The sequence below is a fragment of the Formica exsecta genome, unplaced genomic scaffold (assembly GCF_003651465.1).
Source record: "Formica exsecta isolate Colony F162 unplaced genomic scaffold, ASM365146v1 scaffold500, whole genome shotgun sequence".
Taxonomy (NCBI): Eukaryota; Metazoa; Arthropoda; class Insecta; order Hymenoptera; family Formicidae; genus Formica; species Formica exsecta.
This window is the reverse complement of record NW_021852243.1, coordinates 871,213-884,443: the sequence shown is the minus strand read 5'-3', so window position 1 is coordinate 884,443 and position 13,231 is coordinate 871,213. Positions and strand designations below refer to the sequence as shown.

At 38.0% G+C, this 13,231-nt stretch overlaps 3 protein-coding genes and 1 long non-coding RNA gene across 17 annotated transcripts in view; 3 read left to right on the top strand and 1 right to left on the bottom strand.

The window, feature by feature from the left end:
* LOC115241659 overlaps positions 1-3,593 on the top strand; it is a 14,443-nt gene extending 10,850 nt beyond the window's left edge. For 2 of the 3 annotated variants that reach the window (XM_029817522.1, XM_029817520.1), the window contains exons 4-8: positions 1,997-2,210; positions 2,471-2,524; positions 2,634-2,776; positions 3,029-3,183; positions 3,372-3,593. In XM_029817522.1, coding sequence (XP_029673382.1) covers positions 1,997-2,210; positions 2,471-2,524; positions 2,634-2,776; positions 3,029-3,183; positions 3,372-3,429 — 624 coding nt within the window. In that variant the 3' untranslated portion in view covers positions 3,430-3,593. The remainder of the gene's footprint in view (positions 1-1,996; positions 2,211-2,470; positions 2,525-2,633; positions 2,777-3,028; positions 3,184-3,371) is intronic. The other variant, XM_029817521.1, reaches the window with a different exon arrangement.
* LOC115241652 overlaps positions 1-8,564 on the top strand; it is a 20,227-nt gene extending 11,663 nt beyond the window's left edge. Inside the window, exons 1-6 of one of the 2 annotated variants that reach the window (XM_029817501.1) lie at positions 4,824-4,950; positions 5,078-5,319; positions 5,666-5,819; positions 5,939-6,072; positions 6,189-6,290; positions 6,731-8,564. In XM_029817501.1, the coding sequence (XP_029673361.1) occupies positions 5,113-5,319; positions 5,666-5,819; positions 5,939-6,072; positions 6,189-6,290; positions 6,731-7,819 (1,686 nt within the window). In that variant the 5' untranslated portion in view covers positions 4,824-4,950; positions 5,078-5,112 and the 3' untranslated portion in view covers positions 7,820-8,564. Of the gene's footprint in view, positions 1-4,823; positions 4,951-5,077; positions 5,320-5,665; positions 5,820-5,938; positions 6,073-6,188; positions 6,291-6,730 lie in introns of those variants that run through there. The other variant, XM_029817500.1, reaches the window with a different exon arrangement.
* Positions 1-13,231, bottom strand: part of LOC115241665 — a 30,525-nt gene that overhangs the window by 11,881 nt on the left and 5,413 nt on the right. For 5 of the 9 annotated variants that reach the window (XR_003884946.1, XR_003884938.1, XR_003884943.1 and 2 more), the window contains one exon: positions 5,076-5,301. This is a non-coding gene — a long non-coding RNA (uncharacterized LOC115241665). Of the gene's footprint in view, positions 1-294; positions 389-4,671; positions 4,950-5,075; positions 5,302-11,991; positions 12,310-13,231 lie in introns of those variants that run through there. The other 4 variants (XR_003884940.1, XR_003884942.1, XR_003884941.1 and 1 more) reach the window with 3 other exon arrangements.
* LOC115241656 (isthmin-like) overlaps positions 10,918-13,231 on the top strand; it is a 4,975-nt gene continuing 2,661 nt past the window's right edge. Inside the window, exons 1-2 of one of the 3 annotated variants that reach the window (XM_029817516.1) lie at positions 10,918-11,478; positions 12,643-13,183. In XM_029817516.1, coding sequence (XP_029673376.1) covers positions 11,311-11,478; positions 12,643-13,183 — 709 coding nt within the window. In that variant the 5' untranslated portion in view covers positions 10,918-11,310. Of the gene's footprint in view, positions 11,479-12,157; positions 12,371-12,642; positions 13,184-13,231 lie in introns of those variants that run through there. The other 2 variants (XM_029817515.1, XM_029817517.1) reach the window with 2 other exon arrangements.

Genomic DNA, 13,231 nt, shown 5'->3' with positions numbered 1-13,231 from the left:
TTCCCTTCTCTTGCTCCAATCATGTGAGAGACTTGATTCCTTTCTTGACATAAATATCAAATCAGCAACAGTCTGGACAAATCAAAGAGATTAAATCCAACGGTATCAATCTTATTGTTACATTATTGCAATTGAGAAAACACGATTTATAAATTTTATGACAAAACTTAGCCGATACTCTCAGATATTATTATTAGTTTATTAGTGGCATGATAAATCGATTGATTTAAAATTGTGGATAATACTTCGCAAATTTTGCGTATTTAGATTTGATAAAGACAGCAACGTATTCCTGCCGAACAATTCGGAGAACACTTGTAGGGTTCAACGTTTGATCACCGCTCGCTCGGTCGTTTGGGAGTCACTGTGATACAGATATCCTCGTGTTCTAGAATCATATATTCTAAACTTGTAAATTCATTCACGTTCGGGGGATCAAATCATGAAATTAAAAAATCTAATTTCTGAGATACGATTGAGAAGAATGTCGTACAACACTTTTCTGGTAATTTTAACGTGATAATAAAAAGATACATCGAGATAAATACCCGAGATAAATGCCACTTTCTTTCCGAATGTGTCTGTATCTCTATGCCGATAATTTGTATCACGTAATAGGTGTCCTTGCCTTAGAACTTTTCTTAAACGCGGAATGTAGACTTCGTTAACAATTTTAGTAATGCTACTTTACTTTATTTTTAATGCTATTACTATTTTAAACAATTATTCTTAATATATTTTACTTTCAATAATAAAATATATAATGTGATTATTATTAATTACAATCTAACTTGCATTGCATTGAGAAAAGACAACTGCAAAATTCGGTTGCGTTACTATTATCGAACAAAATTTCAGTTATAATAAATACGAAATATTACTCAACAAGAAGCTAAGTAAATAATTTTAATTTTCAAGGTTTTCTTTTATAATTTATTTTATAATTCTAAATAAATTTTTAAATCGTATAATACTTTCTCTAAAATATGAAATATTATTATTAGATAACTAATATTAATAATGGAAATAATAAATTTTTTGTACACTATGATAGTTTCAAAAAATTTAAGTAAGATGTGTATTTCTCTCCGAATTTGAAGATTTCTCTCGAAATCAGACTACCCAACACGAGATAAAATAGAAGATAACATTCTTTACGAGTCATAAGACACACACAAATCAAGTCTTATGGAATCCCTATGATTTCTTATATCCACTATTTGCTATTTAGTAGAAAAACTATCTTTAAAACTATTAATCTTTAAGTATCTCGAGCGCTACACGTAGATATGAAAATTTTCCAAAACGATTTCGCTCAAACTTCGTTTTAGGAAGTATCTTTTTCTTTCGAAAAAAGAGTGAAAGGGTTTTCTAATTCAAATTCTTTATTAAGACAAACATTCGTCTTCTCCGCATATCTTCCCGGATCTTCGGCTAGCAGTAGAGAAAAAAAAAGAGAAGAGGGCTATTTTCGTCACGTGACGCAATCCGATCGGTGGACACGGAGATGCGATTTTACGGCAGCCACGCTACGCATACGCACCTCGATGGCGCGATAGTCGATCGGATGGCGAACCCGGACCGAACGAGGTAGAGGCGTTGCACGCCAAATGCGCAAGACGACCGAGTACGATATGTTTTGCGTCCTTCGAAGGTCGAACCGCCGCGGTCACCGCTCCTCCGCGCGGCGCCGGAGTGTCCAGCCACTAAATCCCGGAATTATATGCGAAATTTCGCGCACGCACAGCGGTCGCGGGAGAGATTTATCGAAACGGCCGATATTATATATTCTTGATAACAATATACGAGGATATGTTTAAAACAATTGCGAATCATTTAGATTTCTCAATATTTTTTCTTTTTCGCATATCGCGTGAAAACGTACGAATCGCTAGTTCGATTATTGCGAAATTGGATAAACAACAAACAATGGATACGTAATGTATTCTACTTTCTTCTATGACTATTCGTACAGATGTATTCCGTTTGCTTCTAGAAATGCTCATCGGATTCCCGTTGTCGTGCGAGGGCCGCCAAATTGGAGAGAGTGTCGACGTTGCAGGGTGTTCGCGTCATCGAAGCTATAGATGCCTGCGAGTGTTTGCCGGAAACATTCTGCAAACGAGAATCCTACATCCATCTCGTGCATTCCGGCACACCGCACCAGACCGTTGTAGATACCGGAGTTTGCATCGGTCATTGCGACAAAGGTATTAAATCTTTTGTAAATACGGTGATCTCCTTATCTTTGGGCAGGCACTACGATTATTTTGACGTACTTATTATCAGCATCTTGAGAGCAACAAAAGAGCGATAGTTCTCTCTTTCTAAATTAGTAATATTCTGAAATTCCAATATTTTTCACAATTCAAAATAATTGAAAACAAGATTAATAATTTATCCTTACTTTTATTTGATTTCATTTTCCTTAAAATCCAAAAATCTTAATGTTGTATTTACATTTTTCAAGATCTTGGTTGCAAGCCGGTGCGAAATAATACAATCAGCGTCAAAGGGCCAAATGGTACGTAAACATTGCGATGGCAAATACGAGATTTAAAACTCGGATTCTGAAAGAGAGTTAAAAATTGATTGTAAGTCATTCAAATTGAGATTTTCACACTGTTTTCAAGGTGATGAAATCTACCAAGTGGTGGAGAAATGCGGCTGCGCCGGTAATTGTCATCGAATGGACCATATGGAGACTGTGTTGGATTACAGCGAAGTAACGATCAAAGAGGGCACAAATACAACCGATGTGAGACCCGTTGTCCGAGTAAGAAATATGTAATAATTAATCATTGGAAAAGCATGAAAAGAAGATAAAAGATAAAAGTCATATTCAATGTTGCCGTATCATGAAAAATTTATCTTGAACACGTCGTTAATGTGTATTACGTATCCCCGATTTTGTGTATTTTTCTAAAAATATTCCTTTATCTTTCCTATTGTACCTCGATACCACCGATACTTGAATTTTTTTGTACCTGATGACACATCACAATTTAATCTCCATTGCTTTCGACAGCAAATAAATGTCGGACAATGCGTCGGAACATGTCCGGGAAACGAGACGGAAACATGCCTTTTGCGTGATAAAAAAGAGCCATATAGATGTCTAGCTGGTCTATATTCGAAGCAACATACCTGTACACCAACCACATTTAAGGTGCACGAGTACAGGTAGAGTAATTTACGATTATTTCTATTTATCTACGTATTTATCTACGTATATGTTTCGTATAAGAATAAACAAATTTTACACATTTTTCAAATGTTTCAATCCGAGACATTTTAATATTTTTCAAATGTTTTAATCCGACAATTTCACGTACAAAATAAATATTTAAAGTGTCATGTTTTGAATTTAGAACCCGACGAGGTGCGAAGAGAGAAATAATTCAGATCACTCAATGTGCCTGCATCTAAATTGAAATTACAGCAGTCAGTCATGTTCAAATCGAATCAAGGACGAGAAAGAGAGAAATATATACGATGGTGTGTTAGATATATAATACTTTGCACACTCATGTTCCTAAGTGCATTATGTACTAATCTATCATGGCTAAATAAATCAACAATATTTTCTTCAAGGAGCGAGATCAATACTCTTCCCGCTCCTTGTTTCACGCTTGCTTCCTAAATCCTAGCATATCTATCGGTGGTAATAAAATGGCTTTATAATTTGTCGTATAGTTTTTTACCTATATTATGACCATGTATTAACATGGAAGAGCCAATTCCTTCGAGCGCTTGATTCTCTCTAATGTCAGCAGGATGTATCAATAGGAAAGCGTTGACTATAATAAGAATCGATCAAATGCGTTAAAAAAAAAGAAAAAGAATTGGTAAAAATTCTACTAATAGATGAGTATAATAAGTATAGCGCACTATTGTGTGTTTAACAATTTCTCGCCACATCTCTTACGAATTTGGCATGCGATGACTATCTTCTACGTCGGTGAATGTTTATTGTGCGAAATATTTACATAACGCAATTATTCATCGACAATGTGTGTGTGCAAGGAGGAGACGGAAAAGGGCACATGCAAAGATTCAAATTAGATACAAAACTATATTAAAATAAATCGACGAAATTTTAGCAGGATAAATAATGATTTTCGCGAGTTTCTCGTTAGAAAGCGATAAATATCGTCGACATCGGACTTCAAATCCACCTAAATATCGGTGCGTGACAAATCACATAACTCGACACTTACGAATCCGCGGAATTTAGGAAGCGCCCGCTGTTTTTAATAGCCACACACTGTCATCGTCGGAACGTGACCTCGTATCTCTCGATTTTTTTAGAGTCTCCCTTCTCTATCATCGATCTCGAACAATTAAATCGCGATCAATGCATCGTAAAAAACACCTCGTAAATCGCCTCTCTTATAAATCAGTCGGAAAAATCAATTATCCTTTTTTCCCTAAAAAGGTATCATATCAAAATCTGAGAATATAACGCGAATATATTAGAGTTAAAATATTTCTCAATAAGAATATCTTTTATGTCGTTAAATCTTCCATTGCTTTTTAATGAGAACGTATATTTATAAGATCTCTTTCAACCTACTCGATGCATTCTTCTTCGTGTGCATTGTGAAAATTTAGCGCGTTTTATGAATATTTCATGTAACTTATGTACAAATAAATAAACTTGATGCGTACTTTACGAGTCTTGCCAGTGGGTTAAAGGATTAACGTTGACGAAAGCGAATGTCGACAAAGTGGCGATCCGCGGGGTCGGTTGTGCCCAATAACAGCGAGAGAGAAGAGCGAGAAGAGTCCATGCTGCGGAGGGGCGAACGAGTCGCGGGGGAGGTAACCCGGCGTAGCATAAAGGTGACTCCACGCAGCCAAGATCTCCCATATGGCACTTAGCTTCTCGTTCGGTTCGGTAAAGTCTACTCCAACTCTATTACGCGAGTCACCTTTTTTTTGTCTTTCTGGATACCGAATAAAAACGATTAAGGAAGACGCTGGTTGACATCCTTCGATCGCAATGAAAGCATAGTTGATGCGCGATTGATTTTCGCATGCAATTTCCCAAAAATTGTGGGTCCGTGATTTACCTTTTTTTTTCACACGTGAATATTCATTTCGACAGTGATGATGAGAAACGTCCTGTCCTGGTTGTTACTGCTATTGTCGGTGCTAATATCTCTGAGCGATGTTAACGCATATCCGAAACTAGACTTCCTTGAAAGTAAGAATGGCCATCAGCGAGGACTCAAAGATTTGTCATGGGCATCCTTCGACCAATTAGAAGAGAACAATCGCGCACCCCGAGAGAAGGTTCTGAAAAAAATACAAGAGGTTTGTGTGAATGATAAATCATGATAAAGTGCTTTTCGACGTATAGTGCTTCAAACACCGTAAACGTTAACACGAGTCGAGTCGCGTGTGCAATGAATAATGCAATAATCTGAATTCAAAATTAGCATCAGTCAACTCATATTTGTTATTTCGCGGTAATTACGAGCGTTTATTATATTCAAAGCATTATATTGCAAAATATGTTTTTTGATATCAAATTTTTTGAAAATTCTTCGCTTTTATGTTTTTTTTCCCCCTACGAAACCAAATGCGATACATCGATACATTCGAATTCATTGTCTGTCGCGATAAATTACAAATAGCTGTTAAAATTTTGCATTGACAGATTCTCGGTATTCGGAATCAGAGTGAGAATCTGGCCCATCACAAAGTACCGCAATTCATGATGGAACTCTATAATACCGTCACCGATTCCAGCGGAAACACGCAAAGCCAGAATCCCTACAACGCTAAGCTCGTGCGCAGTTTCATCGAAAGGGGTAATTTTCGTTCTTTTTTCGATCCGTATTTTCGAAAGGATATCTTTCGATGAGTTTATCGTAAAAATGCAGGAAGACTAATCACAACAATCTAACAACATTTTTCTTATCGCGCGTAGACACTTCCCTACCGAACTTCTATTTCTTCAACGTCTCGGGTCTGGAGATAAACGAATCGGTACTGGGGGCCGAGCTACATCTTTATCGGAAAAAAACGCCAATGGAGAATTTTCCTTCATATCCTTATTATCTGGTAAGTGGCTGGTACTATCAGTGTCGTGTCGTCGACACGTCATTCTCTAATGTACGTTCTCTTTCAATCAACCCATGTCAAATATAAACTGACACTTGACATTTATTTATGCGTAGATAAGACTGTATCAAATCTTGGACGACCGCAGCCTAGACGCGCCGAATCTTCACAAATTGCTAGATGTTTATTATGTTGGTGTGCACGCTTTCGGTTGGCAGGTAAACATTCTTTCCTCTCTTTTCATTAATAATTATTTTTTTCCATCTACTAAATCTTTCATCAATTAATTGATTAATAACAAAATTTCTGTCAAAAATACTTCGTGTGCTTTTTTTTTTATATTATAGACTTTCACAATTTTTAAGAATATTTCAAGCTTCTAATTATATCTCTATAAATATTTAATATTATTCATCTAAATTTTAATAACATACGATACATCCTATGACTATCGGGAAAAGCTCTCTCGAGAAATTATTTTTTCTCTTTTATTTTTAAACATAACTTTCGGTAAATAATTGCTAATGTCGACAATTTATCGAATTATTTGTAAAATTCAAACCCTTCAAAAAACAAATGATTATGTTCATTAAATATATATATAATGTTGTTAAATATATATAATGCATTACTATTTGACATGATGAAATTTGAATAGGTGTTCGACGTAACACAAGCCGTTCTCGCATGGTTGAACGGCGAGCCAAATCTGGGCCTTCTGGTGACGGTATCGAATCTGTTCGAGAACAAAGTGTCAGTAGAATTTTCTCGTCGAAACGATTATCATCACAACAAGCAGCCAATATTGGTGCTCTTCGATGATGTTAACAGCAATCATAATCGATCCAGCAAACCTTCGTATTACACTTACGGAAATCAGGACGACAAAGAGGACCGCGAGGTAGAGGAAGAGAGCAAGGAAGAAGAGAGTGAGGAGAAGGAAGATTACAAGGAGGAGAAGAAAGAAGATGAAGAGATTAATTTGAAAGACGACTATAACGAGCCGAAGCACTACAGCAGATTCAAGAGACTAAGAGAAGACGGTCAACCCGAGGAAGTTTTGCTGGCGGATAACAGGCGCGAGCCAGAATTCTTCCAGCGGCAAAAAAAGAGACGCGAAAGGAAGAATAAGGAACGGGAAAAGAATGAACCTGACGATTACGACGATTCTCAAGATCAGGAATCGGAAACATTGACGTTAGGAGCGGCGATGAGGCGTCATCGTCGCGATGTCGCGTCACCCAAGAAGCACATCGCCAGAATCGTGTCGAAGAATCACACGAAGAAGATCCCGAGAATCTTGACATCAATGGATATTTACGAGAGGGCGGAGTTTCGCGAGCGGCTAGGTCGGATGGCGCGTAATCAATCGATTACAAGACAGCGTCGTTCGGCGGATAATGAAAACACGATAACGATACAACCGAATACGACCGAGACATGCACGAGACACGAGCTCTACGTCGACTTCCAGGATATCGGGCTGTCCTCGATAATCGCGCCGCCCGGCTACTCCGCTTATCAATGTAAGGGTGTGTGCGAATCACCTCTCAGTCAGGATCAACGGCCGACGAATCACGCGACGATACAGGCGATCGTGCACAAAGTGGGCCTGGTGAAGGATGTCGAGAAACCCTGCTGCGTGCCGATCAAACTGGAGAGTATCAGCATCCTCTTCTTCGACAGCGAGAACGTCGTGCTCAAGAACTACGAGGACATGGTCGCGGAACGTTGCGGATGTCGTTAAGCAACGATTTTCTCGTGAATCCCGAATCTGATCGCAGAGAGACATGATTAAATGTTGCGAGAGGAAACGGTGGTATTTAAAAAATAGAGGGGACCGGGCATCGACATAAATAGAGAAATCTCGATAAATGTAAATCTGACAAAATTATATACTGTAATGTATAATATAAAAATTCTTTTATGTTTTTATAATTGGCATAAAATAATGAGTTAATCATTTATAATCGCTGATGTTTCCTCTTTTTATTGCAAATTATTTCATATACAATCACACCTAAAAAGTTAAGGAAGTAGCTGGTTTTTAATGTAAATAGTTACACTGTTGGCTGATCGTATTGTTCTTTAATTTTTCTGTAATTCAATTATTTAAGGGATTTCAGTACACAAACTAAAACTCTTTGTATTATTAATCATTGCCTTCAACACGGAGAGTTCTCTTAGCACTGTCATTTTCAGAGAGATTTATTCGAATTCTTAAATCGATATGCTATAACACAGCTACTTGTATATAAGAACATTCCCAAGAGCGTATGACACGCGGTGTGTGTATTAACGAGTATATATATGTATGTATATCTATATTAGTACTATTTAAGTCGTAGCGCCGTTAAATTATGATCGAATCTGAATGAAGGATTAGACATTAGACTGTCCAACTATGTACATGTATATAACGCGCGTTTCGCCGAATTTATTTATAGCCAAGCGAGAGCACAAAAACAAAATATATAATATTTTAGCCACGTTATTGTGGTTCGAAAATTATTGACAAACAAATTCCACCAACCTTCTCCTGCGTTAAGAAAAATCTCCGAAAAGAAGGAACGACGCGGGATTTAATTCCACAGGATATGATGATTGCATCGTATCGTTTTATCGTTCTGCGATGCCTTCTTCGCGACACAAATAAAAATTCTAGTAACGCCAAAGCTTCATCCGATCTGGGATGTCTTTCGGCTCATTTTCGTGCGCAAAATCGAGGCGAGAATTTATAGGCGCTGTAAATTGACAGCAACAGCATCCGTCGACGACGAGTTTGGCGCCGCAGTAATAGTTTGGGATTGCAGTAATGCAGTCGCGGAATGCAAGATCGTAGCTATCGGTCTTTCCTGGTATCATCACAGACATATATATATCGGCAAAAGCTGGCTCAACAATGACCGTTTCACGTCTCAATATTCGAGAAGAATGCACGCACAATACAATCTGGAGTATTGTGTATTTTAGTAATATTCTGAAGTCCTCTTTTTATTAACGTCATAATCAGCCTTGAGGTCTCCAAGATTGAGTAAAACCAGACGCCGTCTTGATCTCTCGATTAAATAATCGTCCCGCGGTGAGGTCGCGCAATCTCGTAGAATTGAACGAGATTGCGGGTGATTACGTGAATTCGTTCGACAAATTCGTTCATTTGTGACTTTGTCCCCTTCCCCCTCCCCCCAGCTTGTTTTCCCCCCGTGTAGCGTGACCTCCTTCGTTTTTAGCGCACATGCCACTATAACAGATCTCATTATTCAGTCTAATTTTATATTCATCTACCCCTTCTCCTTTTTTCTTAAAACGCGTGACAGTACATCAATCCTCGTTATTTTATTCTTCCGAATCATACCGACGAAAAAATCAAAATTGCATTGCATCTTCAAAATCATAATAAAAGAAGTGATATTGCTCCAAAAAATGTGTATTTTTTTTTCGTCTTTTTTTCTCTAATATAAAAATTAAATATCTCGATATTATATAAAATATCTACTAAAATAATAATAATTGACTCATCGCGGAGTGTGTGTATATGTGTGTGTGATAATAATGATATAATATACTTGAAGGTACCAAGTACTTTCGTATTCGATATCGTCGTATCTATAGCATTACTACATCTTCTCTTCGATACGCGGATATCGATACAGAGTATCCATATTTCGTCCCTGTAATAGCACCGAGCTTACACGCGACTCGTGAATTTGCATATCGTTTCGCACGACACCCGAGATCGTTCGCGTGCCGCTATACTGCATTCCGCTCCTGCATCCTGAGACTATATTTAATCCGCGGTGGGTGTATTTTCGAATCTGCCCGACTAAAAATAACCGGAACGCGTTTCGCTGCATTCCACTGTTGTTGTATTTAAATCCCCGCGCGCCGTGACATATATACATACATATATATATACATATATACATACATACATACATATATATACGGCAAAAAATCTCATTATCAAAAATGCTTTGGGGAAAGAGAGAGAGAGAGAGAGAGAAAGAGAGAGAGAGAGAGAGAGAGGAAGAGAGGAGGGAAGGGACGAACGCGGAAAGATTCTAACGCAACAAGGACAAAGAATAAATGCGGATGCAAAGATTCGTATTTTCCATCCTTTGATTAAATTAGGATACTGCTAAACTCTTTTTTTTTTTATTACATGAGACCGCGAATTTGACCTAGCAAAATATTAATTGTGATAATTATAAAAAAATAAGATATTTACCAAGATCACGGAGCTAATTAATTCCTGCGATAAGAATAGTCGATCGTCCAAGAAAAATAAACTTTATCGCTATGTCTATAGAATGAACGAGAAGCAAAAAATCTAGCGGACAAGTACAGAGATGTCCTTTGAAATCATACAAAATTCTGCTCCAAACTTGAAAAAAAATCTTCGATGATCGGGAAAACAATTGGAGAAAGTAGAAGAAAAAGAGGTAAAAGGTGGTAGAAGAGAAGAACAGTAGCATTCCTTTAAACAGAAAACCGATATCCTTAAAGAAGAAGAAAGGGAAGTAAAGTGAGAAAAGCATGCGGCGGAACCGAAAAGGGAAACCGAACGGTCTTAGGCCGCGTGCTGTACAGCTGCGTGCATTAATGGTGCCCGATACGTCCACACTCAACGATCCATTTCTCTCTATAATATTTCAAAAAGTTAGTTTTTGTCTTAGAAAGTTAATTGCGCTAATCGATTCGAAGTATCTCGTGGTCGCGAAAGAACGAAAGGAAGAACGCGAATCGCGAACCATTCTTTCATAAACGAGGACGAAACGGATACCATTAATGCACGCGACTGTACCACATAGCGCACAACAACTCGATCCCTCTGTCCACCGCTGGCTATTATAGTGAGACAGACTCTTCACCGGTTCACAACTATGCACATAGTGGTAGGCCTTTGAACGGTGCACGCCGCGTGCGCCTACCTTTTCCCCCCTTGGGATCTTCTCTCGACCCTTCGGCCTCTTCGTTCTTTTGCTATATCGTCCGTTTTACATCACGCGTCATCAGTGCTTTCGCCTCCCTACGTCCCGTACGGTGCTCTTCGTATTCGGCGCGCGAGGAATGCGGCGGTAAACAAACGCGGACGTCGACTCCCGAGATCGTCAACAAACACCGCTCAAGAGACGACAATACGAAAGGAAAGCGAAGAATTTTCGATGAAGAGAAAAGCAGACAGCAATGACCGAATGATTTGCCGTGTATTATTTAATATCGATCGTGTGTTGTGGTATGGTAGTACGAAGTAAATGTTTGGAACGTCGAATGTCTAAGAAGAGGAATGCTGTGGTCCTGAGAAACGAATTGCATATTGACAAAATGAGAGCGCTACGTATAATTTGCCTCGCGGCAATTTTTCCCTCGATTTTAGCGATTCCGTTCAATGACAAGAATTATCAAGTAAGTACTGGAACTAGTAATTCTGCAGAGATTATCAAGTTAAACAATGAAATAGAAACAAATAACCGCGCTAGCAACGGAAAACTCTACACTTTGTACTTGATTTATTCGAAACCCTTTCTTAGTGGATTAAGTCACTTGAATTATCTTTTCCAACTGTTACTCGTCATATTAGCATATCTATTCTCAAGTTTTGATTTGATATTTCTGATTCGTATACCTAAAAAAAAACGGCGATATCCCTTTTCTTTTAAATCTCTAACTGATAGCGATTTATGGGAAAACATTAATCGAGAGATTTCACATCTTGTTTCCGTTATTATCTCGCAAATACATAGTCTTTCAAAGTAGACGATTAGTATTCTAATTCTCTTCATTGTTCACAATTCATTATGAATTTCTTTTTTTTTATCTTTTCTTGATTTTAATAAAGAATTTTCATCGATCTTGAAGATAAGACAAATTGAATTTTCGCTAAAATTCTGTGAAGTATGCTACGAAAATTTTTCTTACCGTCATTCTTTTTCCTCAAATTTTATTCGGCAAATTCCAAAATCCGCCTCGCTACCGGCAGGCGGCTACGCCATTGACGGGAAACGATCTTGCGGCGTGCCGTTTCTCAGAAGTAAACTTCTCTCCCCCGCTCGGGGATCGTCGTCCCTTTTCTTCCCCTCCACCGTTCTATCCATGCGCCAAACGCCGGCGTTCTTTGATGTCGTCGCGATCGTGTCAGCCTTTTACGTATCGCATAGTCACGCCGGTCATCGGTCTCTTTTCTTTGATGAATTGCCTCTTAATACGCGGATTCGAATGGATGTGTTTCCGATCAAACTACGTTTACACGAAGAAAACAAGTCCAGTAATCTGTATCACATCAGCAATATTTATCGATGTAATTTTAATGATCGAATAACATCTTTCGCAGAATTCGGGCAAATCGTAAAACTATACACGAATAAATAATCACGTTTCAATATTATACACAGATATAGAAAAAAGATACTTTCGGAAAAAATATAATCGTACTCGGAAACGAACTTTAGATAGATTTACTTTTCATTTTCTATAATTTCCAGTTTATAGAACTTATCTTTCGATTACAGCAACATAAAAATATCGCAACCGAGATAAATGAATTTAAGGAATTATCCTTCTGCTTTTCAGATAAGGAATTCTAAAACAACATTAGATGTCGAACATAAAGCAAACGAGATGAAAATTCAGAAACGATTACTCGATTCACCGCTTCAACGTTTGTTTATATCACCTGAAGACAAAGATGAGAAGTTTCATCTCATACAAACCAGATATCGCCGAAGCGATCATATAAAGTCGAACGCGGAATCAAGTACTTTAACGAAAGAAAAAAATGAAGAAACTACGTTAATTTCTGAATCGGAATCTCCTGAAGAAATCAATCTTTCCGGCGAAAACTTCGCGGATATGGATATACTCTTTCGGAGTCGGACAAGTAGAAGCGAAAACGCGGACATTTATGATACAAACACAGAGTCTCTAGACGAAGAGGAGTACGAAGGTTTAAACACTCTTCTGGCAAAACTGTTCGAAGCGCTACAAAACGATTCCGCGAAGGACAATCATGACATACTGAAGGGATCGAATTCTATCGGTAACACGAGCAATGACGAAGATCGTTGCCAGAAATGGCTGGACAACAGGGAGAAAATTGAACAAGCTTTCCCAGGTAAATGTACTTCACGTGCTTGCAAACTCAATATATATATATATATAT